General features: G+C 45.0%; 1 protein-coding gene across 1 annotated transcript in view; it reads right to left on the bottom strand.

Moving 5' to 3' along the window:
* ADCY2 (adenylate cyclase 2) overlaps positions 1 to 22,471 on the bottom strand; it is a 413,634-nt gene that overhangs the window by 185,312 nt on the left and 205,851 nt on the right. Inside the window, exon 4 of the mRNA XM_059416859.1 lies at positions 16,067 to 16,216. Coding sequence (XP_059272842.1) covers positions 16,067 to 16,216 — 150 coding nt within the window. The remainder of the gene's footprint in view (positions 1 to 16,066; positions 16,217 to 22,471) is intronic.

Genomic DNA, 22,471 nt, shown 5'->3' with positions numbered 1-22,471 from the left:
GGGGGGTCTATAAAAGAGGAAAAATCCTAAGAATAGCATTGAACAGAAATATAGAGACAATCTACAGAAAGAAAGACTTCAAAGGTAACTCGATGTCAATAAAAACGTATCTATCAATAATCACCCTCAATGTGAATGGCCTAAATGCACCCATAAAACGGCACAGGGTTGCAGACTGGATAAAACGACAGGACCCATCCATATGTTGTCTACAAGAGACCCATTTTGAGCCTAAAGATACACGCAGACTGACAGTGAAGGGATGGAGAAGCATCTTTCATGCCAGTGGGCCTCAAAAGAAGGCCGGGGTAGCCATTCTCATATCAGACAAATTAGACTTCAAACTAGAGACTGTAGTCAGAGATACAGAAGGACACTACATAATCCTTAAAGGGACTATCCACCAAGATGATCTAACAATTGTAAATATCTATGCTCCCAATATGGGAGCAGCCAATTACATAAGAAAACTGTTAATCAAGATAAAGAGTCATATTGATATGAATACACTAATCGTTGGAGATCTTAACACGCCTCTCTCAGAAATAGACAGATCATCGAAGCAGAAAATCAATAAAGAAACAAGAGCATTGAATGACACACTGGACCAGATGGACCTCATAGATATATACAGAACATTCCACCCTAAAATAACAGAATACTCGTTCTTCTCAAGTGCACACGGAACCTTCTCCAGAATAGACCACATACCGGGTCACAAATCAGAACTCAACCAATACCAAAAGACTGAGATTATTCCCTGCATATTCTCAGATCACAATGCTTTGAAACTGGAGCTCAATCACAAGGAAAAGTTCAGAAGGAACTCAAACACCTTGCTGTCAAGGAAGCTAAAGACCACCTTGCTTAAGAATGCTTGGATCCACCAGGAGATCAAAGAAGAACTAAAACCATTCATGGAAACCAATGAGAATGAAGACACTTCGGTCCAAAACCTATCGGATACAGCAAAGGTGGTCCTAAGGGGGAAATACATGGCCATCCAAGCCTCCCTCAAAAAAATTGAAAAGTCTCAAATATTTTGATGTGGAGAGAAAAAGAAACATCTGGAAACATCGAAAGTCAAGTACAGACTGACCTGCAGCAATCAGGAGAGATGATTCTTTGTAGATCTTTAAATTTTCCAAAATTTTACAAATATTGGTGGGAAAGAAAGGAGGTCGGTTGTCCAGCAACACTCTGGGCTGGTAACAGCCCTCACTGTCCACCCCTCTCTACTTTCCTGCTTGTTATTTTCTTAAGTGTTAAAAGGTGTCTTTAATAGCACTGCTCATTTCCAAAAGTTCACAATGGGGCTACTTTTTATAACATTTAGAGCATTTCCGAGTATTCATACAATAGAACAATCTTGGTGCAAACCACCAGTTCACAGCAACAAGAGACCCGCAGCCCATGAGGTTCATGGCTCATGCAATTTCCGCCTCGTGGCTAAGAGCCCCCATGCGCGGCATGCTTGCTTGCAGACGGCGCTCCAAATCTTTGACATATACGCTCTGTCCCCAGAACAACCCAACGGGACAGATGCTACCACTACTCACATTTTATAGACCGGGAAACCAACGAACTGAGAAGTTTGAAAACCAATCAATCCACCCACCAGCCAATCAATTAAAACAAAAAATACTTGTCCAGGGTTGGTCACATAATCAGGCAGAACTGGTTATACTGGAAGTTAAAAGGCGCATTCACTCACCGCAAAGGACAGGAAGGTCTGCCCAGTGAGGGGATTCGGGTTAGGAGAAGCCAACCTTTCCTGAGTGCACCAGACTTTCCTACGGCTACTGTTTCCAGGGCTAAAGCCTGAGAGCATCAGGAGACAGACCCCGGGACACTTCAGGGGAAGGCAGATGCTCCCAAGAGTAAGGAACCCCCAAAGCAAACTTGTTTTTGAGTCTTGCCTTCAGGAAGCTACATGAGATCGCCCGTCTGCGTCAGCTGTTGCTACTGCCTCAGTAACTGCTGTTTCTTTTCTTGTTGTTTTTTAAAGATTTATTCATTTATTTGGTGCACAGAGACAGAGAGAGAGATCACAAGCAGGGGGAGCTGCAGGCAGAGGGAGAGGGAGCAGGCTGTGGAGCAGGGAGCCGGATGAGGGGCTCGATCCCAGGACCCATGACCTGAGCCGAAGGCGGATGCTTCACCCGCTGAGCCCCCTAGGTGCCCCTGCCATATGCATTTCTGTGAGTGACACGATAGTAGGACACAGTTGTATGGGATGTGCTATTTATGACTTTTATAAAGAACTTTGTTCTCTGAGATTACAGATATTAGGTAAGTGCAAATCTCAATAATGCTGAGATGTGTAACGTGCCACAGAGTACTGACTTTCACAGCTTAAATGTAATACGCACTATTTATCTGGTCTTTCTTTTTTCTTTCTTTTCTTTTTTTTTTTAGATTTTGGTTTTATTTACTTATTTGAGAGAGAGAGAGAGAGAGAGAGAGAGAGAGAGAATAAGCAGGGAGGGGAAGGGCAGAGGGAGAGGAAGAAGCAGACTCCCCTTCGAGCACAGAGCCCTCTGGGGCTCCACCCGGGACCCCGGGATCATGACCTGAGTGGAAATGAGACACTTAACCGACTGAGCCAGTCAGGATCCCCCTATCGGGTCCTTAAACTGAGGTTTTATCCTACATGGGTGGAGGAAAGTATGAAGGACTCGGTCTACTGAGCTGTGCGATTCAGGACGGCTTGTCCTTAGAGAAGTGATGCCCTCTTTCCTCCATAGGTTGCTGTCTTGAAGTAATCATTCCAGATCACGTTATCCATTAATAAAAACACTCCCAAGCTGAAATCAGCTGATTTTTAAAATATTCGAGTTTTGTTCTTCTTGCTGTTTTTAATTAACAGTTCTATTCTTACATTAGGCAACTACAATTATTTAGTCTTATCGTTTAAGCTTTAGCAGTTTCTTGGCTCAGGAAGTTCTTCTTATTCCCTACCTTTTTATCTCTTTTGTTTGCATTCATTTTTTTGTGTCTTACTGGAAAAAAATCCTAAAATTGCCATGTCACAGCACACGTGTGGGGTTGCACTTCCTGAGTGCACGCACGCCCGCAAGTCTTTACTTCAATCTCATTTGACCTGGTGATTTGCTTTTGTACAAATCAAAGTGAAAAATGCTTTTCTTAAGTATTTTTAAGACTTTGCGCTACTGCGTTTTTAACATCTGATGTTGTTTATGAGAAATGAAAATCGGACCCTCGTCCCATCACACTTAACCTAGAAGTTATTTCTTTCCTCCACTCTAGAAGCTTCTAGGGTTTCTCTCCTCATTTCTCATACTAAAATGTTAGCAGCACAGAGATGAGTCCATATGGATCTCTGGAGTTTTCATTGAATAAACAAAAATTCAGGCTCGTAACTCAAATGTCTTATCAATTCCTCATAGAAAGAAACGTCTCTAACTCATGACTTAAGAGCAGAGGGGGTAAAGATATAACTAGAAAGAAAGTAAAGGATGTGATTAGGAACCTGTTCATCGGTCACCAGGTAACCAAAGAGAGCTCCATCTTCCTTCCCCAAACTCTTACAAACTAGACCCTCACTGGGATGGCCTTTGATGCTTTCTGTTGTCAACATTTCCTCTCTGTTGGCTGAATAAGTACCTCCTGGCATTTACGACTTGGCTTTTTTTTTCCCCCCTCAGGACTTTGAAGATGAACATGCTGGCTTTGCTTTTATTATCACTCTGAAAGATCTCTCAGGGAGGCCTGCTCTACATCAAATGAGCCTCAGCTAAGCTTCTGCTCTGATACGAACTGTCAGCTACTTCCTGGGCCCTCACTTTTTAGGCCATGTGGAATTCAGAAGGCTGAACCCCCACCCGGGCACCCATCTTCCAGAAGCCTGAGCATTTCCCTGGAAGCGGGGGGAGTGGGGAACATCAGACCTAGGTCCTGCTTTGCAGGGTGTAAGTGACACTGGAAACATGGACGGTGGCGCCGATTTTCAAATTCCTCATTCCTTCTGTTCAATGGGAGCTTCTGGGTAGAAAGGCTGAACAGGAAGCAAACACAGAACTTTCTCTGAAGCATCAGAAAAGCAAGTTTTCCAAATCCTTTCTCAGCTGGAGCACTGGATTAGCCATTATGTTTCACGAGACCGAGAAAACAATCCAGCCCATCCTTCTCTATTTTACTGCTGAAGAAAGAGAGTAAGAGATGAAATGATTAAAGTCATCATTCTCTAGAGAGAATATCCACAAAATACCATAATTTTGGTCTCTCTCTCTTTTTTCTGCATAATATGTTTGATTTGGCCTTTCTAGTCTTCATGCCCACGTTGCTCATTTCCCAATGAAATAAAATTATGATATCACTGAAGGCAGAAGACAGTAGCTATAAATGCTGATTTACATGGGGAATGATGGGAACATTTTTCATGAAAGCATATAAAAAGCAAACTTATTAAAAGGCAAGTTTTAACTTTTTTTTCCCCCATTATTCATCAAAAACTTTGAGAGATCTGTCCCTTCTCTCTCCTGTGGAATTTGTCACATTTCATGCTTATTTCTATCAGCTGATGAAGTGCACTGCCCTTTTAATGAAAGGATTTCCCTGTTTTTCAATAGAGCATCCCAAATCCCACTCCTAACTTTTCAGGGAGCTCACTCATCTGGCAGTGTCACATCCTCACGGCCCGAGTTCTGAGTGCTTCTTGATCCATCTGCCCTTTTTAAAGCATAGAATCTGTGGTTGACGTTTGTTTCAGTGTATGGACCCATTCTGGGGAACACTCATTCCTAAGTATCCCCCTGAAACATTTCCCCCCAACTTGTTAATAAAATTCACCAGCAAAAGTCTGAAACAGCAGTTAAGTGCTGTACTCATCGATCTCAGAATCTAACACTGTTTAAAACATGCATAATCCTTGGGCGCCTGGGTGGCTCAGATGGCTGAGTGACTGCCTTCGGTTCAGGTCATGGTCCCAGTATCCTAGGATCAAGCCCCGTGCCTGGCTCACTGCTCAGTGAGGAGTTCACTTCTCTCTTTGCCCCTCCACCTGCTTGTGCGCACTCTCTCTCTCATAAATAAATAAATAAAATCTTTTTTAAAAGAAAGATCCATTATCCCATAAATCATCCCCACAACATGTCCATGAGCCAAGTGTTTCATCAAAAGCTAGTTTATTTTATTTTATTTTTTTTAATTTGACAAAGATCACAAGTAGGCAGAGAGGCAGGCAGAGAGAGGAAGGGAAGCAGGCTCTCTGCTCAGCAGAGAGCCCGACTCAGGACTCGATCCCAGGACCCCGAGATCATGACCTGAGCCGAAGGCAGCGGCTCAACCCACTGAGCCTCCCAGGTGCCCCTCAAAAGCTAGTTTAAATGCATCTTCTTCAGCAGATCTGGATCGAGCTAACGGGCTGGGTGATTCCAAGCTTGTATCTTGTCTTTGACATAATAATTGGGTTGTTCATAATACACACACACACACACACACACACACATAAATTCTACCTGTACACTCCCTTCTGGAAGGCTATGTTGATCACTTCCATAACAATGAAGCTAATGTTACCCAAGTTCATAAGAATACTTTAGCCAAAAACATACTAGAAACTTTTGGGGAGAGGAATATGGGTCTGGGAGAATAGTGAATGGCCAATTTTTGTTGTTTGCCTTGGTTAATCTTTTGAAGATTTAACATGCATGATGACGTGATATAAATGAGCCTCATAATGGGAAGATGCATCTGAGAGTGTCAGGTTCATTCAAAGCAGCCACGGGCACACGGGGCTCGAGGATTACACAGTCAAGGATTAAATACTCAGGTTTTCATTCCAAAAGGCCTGTTTAGAAAACCAAAGTCTTAATATCTTAGAGATCTTAGAGAATTGGGCCGAAACACAGCCAGAAAGGTGCCTAAATCAGAACTTGGGAAAAAAGAAAGAAAGAAGAAAGAAAACAATAAGAAAATTCTATTTTGCGGCCAAAAAGTCATTCCCTGGACTCCTGTTTTCTGGTCAGTCCCAACATGTGGAGTCAGTGACCAGCAGGAAGGAACTCTCAGCACACCTGCTGCAGCCTTCAGAGCTCTGACCTAAGAAGGTGCTCGGACCTGCCTCCCGGGGCTCCTGTTTCTAACCTTCAATCCCTAACTATTCCAGGGGTGCTGATTGACTTTCATCTTCGGGAGAAATGCCTACCCTTGCTTTTCCCATTCTTAGAATGAGGATTACACCTGTAGGAAAACCACCCAACATTGAAACATTCAGCCCTGGGCAGTGACCCTCCGGGGAATAGGGCGATGGCACATTCACTGATACACATTTTTCTTTCTAAGAGGATGAATTCTTTTTCTTCTACCATTTAATCTTATGGTTTTACTTGAATGTGTTTCTAAAACAGTTAACCCACCTTAAGGCTTGAGTTTTTGTCTTAACCCATTCTCTTTATTTTACCTACAGTCTTCTCAGCCTTTTTGTTCCCTTTCACAGTTTCCGTATGTTATTATTTATTTGCCTATTTAATAACTCTTTTTCATTATTTTTATCTGAGTTAAGTCCATTCTTGTAGAAATTACCAGATATGAGTTCACATACACAATGGACCAGTGCTGGGATTAGTTAATAACTGTAATCCAGGAACACAGTTACCTTTCTGGAAAAATCAATCAATCCTTCCGTCCTTTCCTTCCTGGGAATCAATGATTCAGAATAAAAGAAAGACACATTTGGGAAACTGTAATATATTACAGTAGAAACAATAGTTAGTGTATAGCGTATTGGTAGAGATGCTATAGTAAGACATGTAATACAACACCAGTTTCCACCTTGGGTGAAGAAAACCTTGACCAAATAATTTGCTTGGAAATTTCTGGCTCCTTTTTATAGCTGGATATGTCCAAAGAGATGTTAACAGTCACTGCGTGCCTTTCCTCACTTCCTATTTTCTCCTTACCTGAGCTCAGTCGTTTCGACCCCTCTGCCCAGGCCACTGGTGACCGCCATGTTGCCGAGACTGGTGGTCCCCTCATTGATGCTCCCTCCACTGTGACTGTTTCAGCACTTGACTACGTTGGCCACTGTCCCCCTAAACTTTCTCTCTTGGCTTCTCTGGCTTTTCTCCTATACAAATGATCTTTATCAGTGACTTTGGCTGACTCTACTCCTTCTGTCCTTTTCTCTAATATTGGTGCATTTTGGGTCATGGCCCTGGGCCATTTTCATATTTTCTGATCATATTCTTTCCCTAGAGGATCTCATTTAGTCCTTTAAATACCAACTATATGTTGATGACCTCCAAATTGACATTTTTAGATCAGGATCTTACTTATAACTACAGCTTGGCCATCTCCCTTTGGACACATAATAGGTATCTCAGAATTAACTGTTCAATACTCCATTCTTGAATTCTACCCCACCCCTACCTCCAATGAATATTGTTCCCAAAGACTTTGTCATCTTCTAAGTAACACACCAACTGTTACCCAGTTGCTCAAATGCAAAGCTTCTGAATCTTTCTTGATTATTTTATCTTTCTCTCATCCAACATCCAACTCAACAGCAATTCCTACCCATTTAATTTCAAAACATGTCCTGCATCTGTCAACTATGACCAAAAGCTTCTCTTATCTCTAATCTGGATTGCTGTCCAAGCTTATCCCTCTGCTAATGCTCCCTCCTCCCACACTCCATTCTCCTCCAGCACTCAGAGAGATCCTTTAAGAATGTTACCAGTCCATCTCCCGACCTCACTTAAACCCTTCAGTGCCTTCCCATTCAGTGTATAACAAAATTCCAAGTCCTTAGCATACCTTGCAAGGCTCAGTGTGTGCTCTGGCTCCAGTCTGCCTGTCCAACTCTCTTCTTGGACCCAATGGTCCACTGACCTGTATGTTCCTCAAGTGAGACAATCTGGTTCTTAACCCTCTGCAGGGCTTCCCCTTGTTAGAGAATTTTCATCAGGTTACCAAAGGGCTACATCCTTCTGTAATACCTATTTCAGCTCTAGTGTCACCTCCCAGAGGACCTTCCCTGATGGCCTCTCCAATGCACCACTCCACCTTCCCCATTATGCCTTGTCCCCTGAACTCACTGTATCTTCTAATCAAACATATGCATTTAATAAGTTATAGTTTGTCTCCTGTCATTGCAGTTTAAGTCCAAAGAGAACAGGAACCTTAAGCTTTAGGTATTATTCTATTCCCTGGAGTTAATCCCTTGGCACATAACACATAATCAAAGATAAAACTGTGAAGTAGGAGCACTGACAGATAGATCTATGCCTTCCAGGCACCATAATTCTGTATTCAAGGGAAGTATATATGTAAAGCCATATTTTTTAAAGATTTTATTTATTTATTTATTTGACAGAGAGAGATCACAAGAAGGCAGAGAGGCAGGCAAAGAGAGAAGAAGGGAAGCAGGCTCCCTGCTGAGACGAGAGCCCAATGCGGGGCTCGATCCCAGGACCCTGGGATCATGACCTGAGCCGAAGGCAGAGGCTTAACCCACTGAGCCACCCAGGCGCCCCTAAAAGCCATATTTTAACTTAACTGCTTTCTGTGCACATCCTGACCTCAAATGTTCCTCCTGTTTCATTCCCAAGATTATTGGATAATTGTACATATTTTCACCTTTATGGAGAACAGAGGTCTCTGGAAGGAATTTTCACATCCAGCAGCTGACATATAAATGGTCCCTAATATATTTGTTCTAGGGCTCAAAAAGCCCTAGAACAAAATTTCCTAAACCTTTGAGGACACTCAACAGCCTAAAACAAACAAAAAATCCAAAGATTAACACTTCTTGGAAACATATATGCAATTAACAAAATTCCAAAATTTGTTAAGTCCTAATTTTTAATTTAGTATAAACCTCAGTGGGTGCCTCAATTCAGTAAGTACAATGCTAATGCCACGTGAAGTATTTTTATCCATGACTGTGCTCATGGTAATAAATTATTAAACAGGTTCAATAACGTTAACACTTGAAAAGCCCCATGTTGGTAAGTATAAAGTGCTTCATTCTCCCTATTAACAGTTCAGTGGCCTATCTGTGGTTTCATCTGCAAGAAGAAAAATATCATCGAAGACTTGACACTTTGCCTTTGATTTTGGAGTAAACGTACATTTTCTCCGACATATGATAAAAACCAGAAGAATGGATGATGCAAGCAGAAGGATTGATTTTGGAATTCCTTTCTATTGGGGTTATTTTTCTCATATCAAGTGATGTCGAGCTTTCTTGAATCTTTCGACTACATTATCCTTTGCCTATTATACAATCTTGCCAGCATCAAAATATTGCATCATGGGGTATAAAAAGTAGGCGGTCTCCATGAAACACTAAAAATTCCCAGAGGCCAAAAATACCAAAACCAGATGCTCTCCTTAGGGCGCAACTTCTGTTTTCTGTGCTTCTTTTTATGTTATCAGCATAGATTAGCTCAGGATAAGCTAAGCTACAGCAACAAAACTGTTTCCCAGGTGTTTCTCCAATAAGACAGGTGAATTGCTTACCATAAATGTTAGATGGGAATTTTGCTCAAGTTTCTCACATAAAGGAAACTTCTGCAGAGTATTATTTTACCATTTAGCTTTTCTGCTGTCATGATATAAATAGATATTTGCATATATTTAATCATTAGAAGAATTTCTGCTTGACTAATTGTTGTACCCCTATTTTATTTTTCTTCCTGCAGAGCAGAATGTCTAACTTGTTACAGGATGTACAGATAGTCATTAGTGCTCTTTTCGTGAGGGGCTATTACTAATCTCCTGTGGTTCTGCTCCGCGTTAGGCATGGCATTCGACAGTGAGTCTTGGGAAACCTTCCTCTGTGGTCTTGGATCTGTAATTGTTGGTTTCTCTATAAAGGAGCCAAACTACACATTCACAAGATGGCCCTCATTGCAATCTTTGGAAATATGTACTGATTTCAAGCATTTTAACTGAAGGACCTATCCAAAAATACTTCGGCTTTATTAATATATTTTTTCTGGAATTGATTTTCACTCCTCATTTGAAGGAACCTGGTCAAAGGGTCATGGTAAAATGCAGTATTTGGAAATACCTTGCCCTGGAATTTCTCAGTGAGGCATCACACACGAGCATCCTGAGAATTTACGTCATCAATATGAGACAACATGGTGCAAACCATGACAACCGTTCTTGAACTTCCATCTGATGGACTCAAATGGCGAACACTTTGAAGCTAGCCCTTTCATGAAACCATGACTCTTTGTTTTTTTCAACTTTCAAGCAAAAGGTAAGTGTCTTTCACCCTCTCCCTAATGTGTGCTGAGGATGAGGTGGTGATCAACCTTTACATGAGTGCAGCCTCTCCAATGAGACAGGAAATGATGTCATCTATCACTTAATACAATGGAAGAAGGTGGTGACCAAGAACAATGTAAGCTATGACTTCATCAGGGAAGATAAAGATTGTCCAGGTGATGATTTAATAAACTAGAAAAAAAGTGGGCTCACAAAATAACATATTCCGCTGGCTGGGAGGAAAGCGTGGTTAATAATCTTTGATGATGCAAGACCCTGAGCAGAGCCCACATATCGGAACCCAACTGCATGTAGGGCACGATGTTGTGCGTTTCCATGTTCCGTTACCCTGACTGGAGGCACTGCCCCACCCAAAGGTCTTGGGTAACATTTATAACGTTTCCTGCTTGAGTTCTTCAGGAGTTGCACTGGGAAGGTCTCACCGGCTGGAACTCTTGTTGGCCTCTTGAAGCCCACTTTGCTTTCCTGGAGAAGCAACGCTGTTGAGATGCCGCAGCTCGGATCCCACCAACCAGCTCCCACTGAGATGACAGAAACTGGAGGACGCAATGAGTCCAGCAACATGAGCCGCCAGGATTGCCTCACCCTGCCCGTTCCGTGGGTGAAAAGGAAACTCTTGAATTTGGGGAAATGATGCGAGTAGAAAGAGTGTCGGGGACAATTATCCACCAGCTAGGCAGACAAAGCAAAACATTTCTCTGTCCCATCTGTTCGCAGCAAGGAAGAATGAAGCCCACTGGGGCAGGAACTCCTGGGACGGCCTGGTCACGGAAAACCCTCCCTCCAGCCCCCTCGAGCCCTATGGCCTGGCCAGGGTGGCCGCAGACTTCTGTGGTTGAATGCGAGTTCTGATGCCATCAGTATATCGTGGCCACACAGGCGACCAAGCACTGTTTGAACAGGAAGCTGTTTGGGAGGCAGAAACTGTCTCTTGAACTGGGCAAGGTATCAAGCACAAGCTCCATCAGAGAAACTCAGAAGTTAAGAAATCGGATCAATGTTACAGGGAAAGAGAACAACACCCATGTCAGGTCAGGAGGTCAGCCCCCATAGTGCACCCTCCTCTCGGCCCCTGCACCACAGCGTGGCAATAAAGCCATGGACAGAGTCCATGCTGTGACTCCGTGTGTGAGTGAGCTCCCGCAGAACTTCCAACGCTCCACAGACGACACTCTGCTCATCATGATGGTGTGGCACCTAATGATCAGATCATGTCTGGTCTTGTCGTATGCTTTCCTGTTTCACCAGTAATGATAAACAACGTAGTTAATGAAACAAAACTCCTTTATACCTGGGAAAATCTCCAGCTAACCCATGCTCAGAGATCACTCCAACAAAGCTGCCACGAACCAACTTGAGAAGCAGAAAAAGCCGCATTTATTAGCTGAGTCGTCTTCTGTAGGTAATTTGGACATTTGGCCAGTTCCTTTATCCGGATAACGTAGGAGAAAGGACTTCGGTCATCAGGTTCATCCAGAAATAAAAAAAGATAATGGCTTGGAGAAGAGGACCCCATCCTAGTCCCTGGAACCTGGGATTATGTCAACTTACATGGCAAAACAAGAACATTGCAGATGTGATTAAATTAAGGACCTAGAGATGGGGAGATTACCTTGGGTTATACTTACGGAGGGAAGCAGTAGAACTAGAGGCAGACAGAGGGAAGAAAGTACAACTGAGAAAGATGGAGAGGAGAAGAGAGGGAGACTAGAAGATGCTATGCTGCTAAATTTGGAAATGGAAGATGGGCAGGCTCCAGCACCTTGAAGAGGCAAGGAAATGGATTCTCCCTCAAAGCCTCTAAAAGGAGCCAGCCCTGCCAATACTTTGACTTTAGTTCATGAGACTGAGTTTGGACTTCTAACTTCTAATGATGAGAATAAACTGTTCTGTTTTAAGCCACTTCACGTGTGGTCATTTGTTATAGCAGCAACAGGAAGTGCGTACAATATATGTAAAGTACTAAAGAGACTACCTGGTCCATTAGAAAGACTCAAAAAAAAAATTAGTTCCTTCTTTTCTTCTTTCTCTCATGAAAACAGACAAAATATAGCAGCCCAAGTCAAAAACCATTCAACAACACTTTTCCTGGCATTCTCAATGACTTATGTCATGTGATCAGCAATGCCCTCATGTGACCTGCTGTCATGCTTGGATGAACACGTGTGCATTATCTACCCAACCACGAACACAAAAGGACCAGTTACATTTTCCACCAAAGTATGCACAGAGGAAAAGCAATTAGTCCTCAAGGAGAGCCAGGAAGTCTACTGACTCAGTAACCACCCCCGTGCCTCCACCCTGGTTTACCAGGGCGCTGTCTGTGTCTTGCTTGACTGGTGCTTTCTCCGGGAATGCATATTCCGTCATACTCCATCTATAGCATGGTTCCAGATGAAGGAAGACGATGTAAAAATGCTCTGATCATATTACTTTAAAAGAAAGACAACGTATACATGCAAGAGGGTTTGTTTTCTTTCCATTAAAAAAGCAAATCCAGTTTTTACAACTACAGAGGCAAAATTTATTTCCACTGCCCATGCGGTTAGGAGGGAAAGTTCTTGTTTTGCTTTGAATCCAGCTCCCATCAATTCTGGAGAGTCTATTACATACTCCGGGGAGAAACGCTTATTTTCTCAGCTTTGATAAAGAGCCTTGTATCACGCTGACACAGTGCTCAAGAAACTGCTGTGGGTTTTCTGGCAGGACTCAAACTTAACACAAGAATCAAAACTCCCCGAGAAGATACCTTCTAGCCCCAATGGTGGCCTTGATGCTAACGCATTACATCTCCCACCTGATATTTAAAAAAAAAAAAATCATAGTTTTTAGTGTTTCTACATGACAGCATTTTCAGGAGAAGAATAGAACTCTTGAGAAAAACTCTGCAAACATTTTTCATTCCCTCCTCTCCCCAAATCTCACAGCACAAAGAGTCACTTTATTCAAACATGGTTTTTATCTCTAAAAATTCATCTCATTTGCATCTAGGGGAAATATCACAACATCTGAAGAAAGGAAAGGAAAGAGTGGTGCAGAGTTGAAAAGGTTTCAGAATTCCTAGACATCAGCTATGACAGCCCCCAGCGGGGTGGTCAGCTGGGCTCACCTGACATTGACCTTCCTCTCAAGGAGGAAGGTCGATTGAGTGACCCTGTGAAAGAGGCTCAGGAACGACCCAAGATGGCGGTTTCCCAGCCTCTGGGAACGTTAGCTCCCTCTGAGGCAATGGCCAATGTAGAATACTAACATGGATGGCTCTTATTTTATCATAACAGATGCTGAAGCAAATTCTTTTGCTCAGCACACACCCCTGTCCTTGAGTGGAGCATCTGAAGGACATTGCTGGTTGTCATCTGAAGGACGGGTGGAGCCAAGATGGTGTGTGGCTGGGCAGGAAGTGACGTGTGGACCCCTTGGACCATAATTTGGTCTGTGGCTATACCAGGCCCCACTGTCTCAGAGGCTGACCCTCTGTGTGAAGGACACACAGATTGCCGCTGCCTAATTTTCATGTATTTCCTTATATCTATCAGATCGTGTCTTACTGATGTTATTAACGAAGAGAAGTTTTTGTTCCCACTTAACTACAAGTCAGTCTGAAGAAAGTACAAGCATTCATTCTAACTCTAGAAACACATTTCCCAAAACCCTAACAAGAAAAATACCACGTTCTAGGCACCAGACCCTGGGCACTGACTCCCAACTTCAAGAGCAAAGCACATTTGTGGTATTAGATTATATTTTATTAAACATCTTTACTACAAGGTCTTCTTTTTCTTTCACAGTGTCCCTTTTATTTCATTTATTTTTTAAAAGTTTCCTTTGTAAAAAACTAGTAAATGCCCTTATAATGTCTTATAACACTCTCATGATGGTCCCAAAATTCTCTGGCACACAGAAAGCCACAGCTCTAATTCCCAAACTATTAAGGTCACCGTGTGGCCACCGGACTACTTGGAAGCCACCATGAAAGGCTGGCACCCAGTTCTGCTTGCTCAAGGACTCTTCAGAGAAGTATGTAGTGCAGACGAGGTCAGTAGTCTGACTTACGTTTTTGTCAGAACGGGTACTATAAATATTAGGTTATATAATCTGTCTACTTGGAATGTCAGTTCCCTCAGCCTTGGTGCGATTTTGAAGCAGATTCAGGAGGTGATGGAACAGGAAGTTCAATATGTCTGTCAGGACCCACCTGACAGAGTCGCTGCTATTTGAAAAAGGAAACCATCTATCCTAAAACATCAGGACTCTTCAGGGAAAACAGTCCTGTGGAATTTTCTAGAACCCAGATTTAAAATACTACTGGAATACAGGTGAATGAAAACATACTGGACAACGGTCCCATGTTAACTGCCTATACTTCTTAATGTTGGATCCAGAGTTTGATATGCATAGAAACCAAAGAACTAAACATTCGTCCCTAACTACCTTTGCTATACATGCTCTAACACAAAAATGCTGCTTCTTTAAAGATTTACTGATTGGAGAGAGAGAGAGAGAGTGCAGGGGAGGGAGGGGCACAGGGAGAGGGAGGCTTACACAGACTGCGCTAAGCACAGAGCTTGATGCGGGACTCGATCTCACGACCCTGAGATCATGAACTGGGTCGAAACCAAGAGTCAGACACTCAACTGACAGATCCCCCCAAGGCACCTCCACAAAATGCCGTCTAAAAATTAACTACGAGATTTGCCGATAATACCAGTGAGAATGCAATATTCACAGCCATCTTTCCAGCGCCTGGACTCACTCCTGACCGGCGCTCACTCGTTGTCGAATGAACTGAACTCCCTGTTTTCAAAACGGAACTCAATCACGATACTTCGGTCTGTACACAAATAAAAGTCCCCATCGACTTTTGAGGGATGCTTTTTTGCTGCCACGACTGTGATACATTTTGGAGCAATTTTATAGAATGGGCGAACTCAGAACAATCTAACAAACAGTACGAAGCATCTTCTGTGTGCCCATATGGACTGGTACGGCAGGACCCAGGATGAATGCCCCGGGGGGGGGGGGCTGCTGTTCACAGAGGCTCCTGCTACTCGTCCCCTTCAGAGATGGGAGCCGAGTTCCTGGGGACGATACCCGAACCCAAGAAACACAAAGCCTGTCGTCCGTCTGTCGCATGCTGTCCCGCCATCGCCTGAAGTCCAGCACGTTAAGATGGGGTCCCTTGTGTATTTATGGTTTTCCCTCCAAAACATTTGTTTCCCCTGCTCTCCACCATCCTTGATGACACTGTGGCTTTGCCTGCCACATGTCCTTCTCGCCCGCCCCTCCCTTTCCCAAGGCTTTGTCGTAACCCATGTCTCTGCTGTGCATTTCCGTGCACACGGGTCAGCACAGGACAGCCCCTGTTACGGCAAAGAGCTCTCTGTTGGACCCTCCACCTCAACTGCTGTCAGCCCCCTCAGGGACAACTCTGTTTACTTCCCACCACGTGGACAACAGGTGCCGTGGGAAGCACTGTGGGGCAGAGGGGGCTCAGACGTTAGCTGGGGAAATGCTATCACAGAGCACTGAGCCGGCAGCAGAAGCGAGGAAGTGCAACCAGGCATCATCATCAATCATTATTATTATTATTATTATTATTATTATCAATCACCACTCTTACTGGAACGTCCAGCCGTGTGGGGGTGGCAGGCGGTGTGGTGCTAGCCTGTAGGGGATCCTAGGGCCCCGGGGTCTGGGTCTGCAGACGCCATCCCTGAGCACGGGCAACCAGAAGCTCCGACTCTTGCTGAGGCCCATGGTGGGCACACGGCATACCCGGTATCGACAGAAAAATGTATCTCACCTGCTGCCGCTTTTCAAATTCCAGCTTGATTCGAGACTTGATACAGTTGCACGTGTCCTGGTAGGTCTGCTGCAGGGCGAGCTCCATGAGATGCTTGTGGTACGCGCCCGCCAGGTTCCCACAGATGAAAATGATCACGTTGGCCAGGATCTACAAAGACAGAAAGAGCCGCTCAGGAGGGCGAGCCTTGCTAACTCGGGAGCCCAACACCCGCAGAAGCCACGTGAGCTCCCGCAAGAGACGTCTCCACCGGCAGTCAATTTCACTGGTCTCCAGACTCACATTTTTATTGATTTAAAGAAACAGCTCTTGCCTTCAGGGATTTTAGCCCCTTCTGGGATCCACGCCCTTTGAGAGAGGACTCTGCGGTCCCTGCCTTGTCTTGGGGCTCAGCCATGGGATTTGCTCTGGTTAGTGCAATGGGCAGGGGTAACTGAGAGAAAGTATGTGAAGTAAGAAAGTAAGAGCGTAAGTGACATCACTGAGTGCAGTAGGCTTCGGGGGCCGGCATGGTTCCAGGTGGCTCTCCTGTGCTTCGTTAGCACGATCATGCTCTGGCTTGCCCACTGGTCCCAAGAAGATGAGAGGCTCATGGAACAGAGCCAACCAGACAGCCACTGGGATTCTGTGGTTGTTACAGAGCATGATTTCAGTAACAGGTAACTGACAGCCCTAGGCTGCTCGCACACCAAAGCTGTACTCACGGAGCCTGGGTGAGTGACAGTCCTTCTTACCTTATGTTTACATAGGAATATGGTAGACTCTCAAACCACGTAACTCACTACTCTTTTTTTTTTTTTTTTGGACAGAGAGAGATCACAAGTAGGCAGAGAGGCAGGCAGAGAGAGAGGAAGGGAAGCAGGCTCCCTGCCGAGCAGAGAGCCCGATGCGGGACTCGATCCCAGCACCCCGAGATCACGACCTGAGCCGAAGGCAGCAGTTTAACCCACTGAGCCACCCAGGCATCCCTCACTACTCTTTTGATGACAAAAGTTCACGTCCGCAAAAAATTGGGATGAAAACAGAAAAAATACAAAGAAATACTAAAATGAACCTGTAACAGTCCTGTCCAGGAAGAACATCTTGCTGTCCATAGGGCCTTGTCCCCACGACATGTCCCTCTGCATCCTCAAAACCGTTGCCAAACTTTGTCTTGCCAAGACCACTATCTTGTTCCAGAAGGACCAAATTCATTCTGAATGCAGTGTTTTAGTTTGCATTTTTAAAAATTTAATATTTGATCAGATATTTTGTAGCTCATAAATATTCTGTGCAAACAGGATTTGGAATGCTTAGATAACATTCACTTCTATAGCTGTGCAAGAATTTAGTTTTATTCATAGTATCCAACACTTTATTAATATTCTTTGCATTGGCATACTGCGACAGTGGCTACCCTGACGTATAAAGCTTTGGTTCCAAGCTTCATCTTTTCCTTAAGTCGATTAGTAAAACACATGAAGTCAAAAGCCATGACCATTTTTAAGTTCTCGATATGTACCGTGAAATGGCTCTGAAAACACATTCCATTTATATTCTCACCACAGTGTAGGACATGGTTTTCTCAGCGTGTAGTCCTACCCAGCACACTAGTCATACAGAGCAAGTGACAGCGATGTATAAAATGGATCCATACGGATTTCGCTCTTAAGTGTTTAGGGCAAGACCTGCAGGGCTGTCAGAGTGTGGGTGGCCACTCCTGGCTAAGGTGCCCCGTTGCCCCCTCCAACACATGACCTCATGTGTCACCAAATAGGGCACTACCAGCTTCCAGAAGCTCAGCATTCTTCTCTGAGAACCTCCTGCTAACATCAGCTTGCTGCTCCTGCTGAATGTCTGACCGGAGAGGCTGTGAGAAGGATCTGACCTCGTGAGCCAGGCGTCTGCTCCTCTCAGCGGCTTCCTCACTTATCCCCTCTGTTCTAAGCCAGCAGAGCCCGTGGGCCCACGCGCCCTGTGCTGGGAGCAGGAGGAGGCGGGGTGATTCAGGGGAATGGTGTCCCGTCCCTGGAGCCCAGATCCAAGCCACATCTCCCAACAGCTGTAATGGTAGCAAAGGTGATGTCCTGTTCTCCAACCCATGATGTCCTTGTCTCAGTAGGTTCTGAATACGGGTGGAAAACAGGGCTCCTCAAGCTCTCAGGAACCCGTCTTGGGGACGGAGGGCAAAGCAGGACAGGGTTAGAAATGGGAAGAACAATATGACAAGATTCTCTCTGGAAAAAACACACCCCGCAGAAGAAGGGAAGGGTTGTTCAGACCAGAAGGGCCCTCCAGGTGTCCATCAAGCCCACAGATCCTGGACGCAGAGACCTCCAGCTCACCCACACTCTCACAGCAGGCCCCCAAAATGTCCTTTTAGGCAACCTCATCCTCCTCCCATAGAATGGACAATTCAAGTATTAACTCTGGGTCTTGCTCTGTGTGTGTGTGTGTGTGTGTGTGTGTGTGTGTGGGTGGGTGATGTGTGCACATGTGATGTGTACGCATGTGATTGTACACAGGATCTATTTGTCATGTGTGTATGTGGTATGTGTGTGCATGCGTGTCACATGTGCGGTGTGTGTGATCTGTACGTGTGACCCATGCATGTGATGCATACGTACCCCTGATACATCTCTGTATGCCTTGTGGGACAGATCTGTGTCTATGCTGTGTGGTTTGCGTGATGTCTGTGTGCACACTACACGTGTAATTTACATGCACCGTGTGCAGTTTTACATGATGCATGTGAGCCATGGATACCTCTGCTAGATAAATAACATGCCTATATGACGTGCTCGTGACCTGTGGGAGGCATGCGCGTTGCTGCTGGGCGTATGAGTGTGAGCCCTGACCCAGAGTGTGGGAGCAGGGGAGCAGCCTTCACTGCCATTTCCAAACACTTCTAACTGCAGGGGGCTCCCCTTCCTCCCGGAACCGAACGCACACCCATCGCCTCTGTGAATGCCCGTCATGTGAGCACAGGGGCTTGCCAGTGTAGTCCTGACTCCCATCTGGGGAGGAGTCCTTCTCCAGCCGACGGGATCGATCTCAGTGCCCTTCCTCCAGCGCAATGGTAATTCAGCACTGCCGGATTCTGCTTCTCCAGAATGATCGTCTGCTTTGCTAGATTTTCCCAACCTTGTCTCTGCTGGATTTGCTCTGAAGGACGGTGCCCCAAAGAATGCAGACGACGAGGAATGCCAACACAAACCAGACTGCTCAGAATTGGAAAATGCTATCTCTTTCCTTATTAGGTACAGCTGAAATAATAACTTAGTGATTATCTAGTGGAGATTTTTCCTTTTCTCCTTAAAAAAATGCCTTCAAAGCAGAAATGTCAACATTTTAGGAAGTGGAGTCCTCCAAAATGAGAACCAAATGTAAGCAACAGAGCCTGATGACGCCATCCGCTGTCCCCGGGAGCCCCCACGGCAGGGTGTAGGGACAGAGCCTTCCCTTGCTCACCTGGAGCCACTTCTTCTACTCACAGGGACCTCAAGAGCAACAGGCGGCCTCTGCCCATTTGGAAGCCACTGGGATACCTGCTGCACACCAGCGCTGCATCTCTGAGCGACTGTCACTGGGGTGCGTCACCTCCCCCTCCAGCTCAGGCCAACAATTGGGTGGTCACACAGGCCCCCTGGGGCCCTGCCCATTGCTGGTGTGGTCACCAGGTCATCTGGTGGGCGCCTTCAGGATCACTACAGAAATCTACAAATCTGATGGATGTCCTGCATTATTTTTCTTTCAAAAGGGTGCATTCATAGAATGACTTTGTCTAAAACCCAGGACACCAAAGAAACGATTCAGTTAAAATATTCTTTTCAAAAACAATCTCACAGCATTTTATTTTCTAGAAAACTATTAGGCAGAACACATGATGAAAAACCCCATCTTCAACGACGCTGGATTTGTTTTATAACATCGAACCGTCGTGACGCCTTCTTTTATCTCATTGCTCCATTTAGCGACTTTTGCATCTGCCAGAAAACAGGAGAGGGAACTCGGCCTCCCACGGGATGTCTTGGAAGAAAACAAATTGTTTAGGGTGAAAACAGCCGTGAAAAGTTTACCCTGAAGAGTCAAACCAGGCCCTGAAGTATCGGGGATCTGCGCGAGAGGCAAGAGCGTTCGGCCCGGGCTCTCCCCGCTGCCCGCCCGCACCCCATGTAAGTGGGGTCCGCCGGCCACGCTGCTCAGAGATCCTCGGAACTGAGCGATCCAAGCAAGCCTTGCATTTTTCCATTCTTGCAAGAGCCCAGAAGACAAAACCGCCGGGAGCATGGACTTGTTTTATTATTTCATTTCGTAGGCAAAGAAACAGGCTAAAAAGTGAAGAGACGGGAGGGCCGGTCCCCAGGCAGGTGGGGCTCTCAGGATGACTCCTGCTCCATCCCACACTGCCCAGTCCACACCGGTCAGGCAGGTGCACCCAGCACGGTCTGACTCTCTGCTGGGGCACAGGGGGGGTACGTTTAGGGAATTTCGGAAGAGATGTGCTATCCTGTAGGAAGCTCATAGTTTGCTTCCCTTTAGAGAGCATCTGTATCTTGTGCTATAAAAGCCCTTTGATCATTTAAGCTACTTGAAGTCACTGCATTTTGGAGACCACCCATTCACGGAGCTTTCACCTCCTGACGCTGCTGTGTCTGAGTCTGTTCAAAGGAAAGTAACACAGAGGTTGAGCGATTTCTAACGGATCATGTGACCAAACGCAAAGGACCTGCGGGTTATCTCACTGGGGAGGAGAACATTCAAGTGTGTGAGTTCACTGTCCTTTAGCATTGAGAGATTTCCATGTGGCTTAGATGATCACTCAGGAACTGTGCAACTCTGAGAGCTTATAGTTTGAAGAGTTCAGACTTCCTGCTCTGAATGTGAGGGTAGGGGCTGTACGCTACCACCCGCACAGGACGGCAGATGTCCACACGTGCCAAGGACAGGCTCCTGGGAATGAGAGGAGCGGCATCACTTAAGGACATGGTTTCCCCATGAATTAAGAGCACGGGGTTGGAGGAGGAAAAATGGTAGAGCATTTGAAATAGGTCATTGGTTTAAGACAGAGCAAATCATAAATATGCAAAAACACCAATTATAAGTCAAAAGAAAATAAAAGAGATACAAGAACGTTATGAAAAGAGCTGCAAATGAATATTCAGCAAGCTTGCCGCATCTCATAAGCACCAAATTTGGCTTAAATAAAACAATGCTCTTGCTCAGGAGAGAAAGCGATCGGGTAGAACTTCCATCCGTGGAGCTCTCAAGCATGCTGTGAAGACACCCAACGCCAGCTCCTTGGCATTCCTTGTGATGTTCAAAGAATTAAATTTGCTGTATGCCCGGGCCTGAGGGTTTCTGCTTTTTATCATGTAGTGCAGACTAGAAATACTGTGTTTGGATAATAACATCCAGCAATCCTTAAGACATGTGTTAGAATTCTCTAACTCAAAATCCTTCCAAATGAATAGAAGGGGAGTCAGAAACAAAGTCTGTTGGACTTAATGTGTGTGTGTCTCCCCAAAATTCACAGGTAGAAGCCTTCACAGGAGGTGGGGCTTATGGGAGAAACTTGGGTGTAGGTGAGGTCATGAAGATGTGGCTCCCCTGATGGGATTAGCATCTTCACAAAGATAGGAAGAGTCCAGAGCCCTCTCTCTCCACTATGTAAAGACTCAGGGAGAAGGGGCCGTCCACAAGCCAGGAGAACTCTTACCAGGGGTGGATTTGTCAGGCACCTTGATCTGGGATGCCCTCACCTCCAAAATGGAGAAATCACTTAGTGTAGTCTGAGTCCCAGTCGGAGGTGTTCTACCAAGGCAGCCCAAGCACCTGAGCAATGGGCATTACAGGGCTCGAGTTTGAGACTGGAAGTGAAGATCAGGAGGCCACCTGACACACTGTGACGTCCTATGGAAATGGCCACTGAAACCAGACGGTAGGGCTGGTTGTGACTCTTCCTGTCATTACCCTCTTTTGTATTACATCTGTTACTATTAAGTCTTTCTGAATAGCACACAGCCTGTTGTTTCTGCAGCCACATTTGGGTTGAAGGATACAGATCTCATGTGTAGATGGGGTTCAGGTCCAGCATCACAGGGAGATAAAACATTTGAGACACTTGCTCATCTCAGAAGTGAGCCATCAGCTCATCATAAGCCACAAGGAAGAGATGAACCTAGAAGATACTCAAGACCTTGGTAGAAAGTTCCTTCCATAATGCAAGTCACTGAGAATGCGGCTTCCCGAGAAGGGAAAGCTGACTTAACCAAGCAGAAAACCAAACGTGTACTTCTGAGCTCAGTGTCTACAGATTTGAAATGGATGGGGATAAGGATGCCTTGATGAATAGTTGAGAATAAGAAAAAAGAGACAAAACAGAATTTCCAATTTTCTGAACTCTGCGGGGAAAGACTAAACCAG

Source organism: Mustela nigripes, chromosome 12, assembly GCF_022355385.1.
Source record: "Mustela nigripes isolate SB6536 chromosome 12, MUSNIG.SB6536, whole genome shotgun sequence".
Taxonomy (NCBI): Eukaryota; Metazoa; Chordata; class Mammalia; order Carnivora; family Mustelidae; genus Mustela; species Mustela nigripes.
This window is presented reverse-complemented; position numbering and strand designations above follow the sequence as displayed.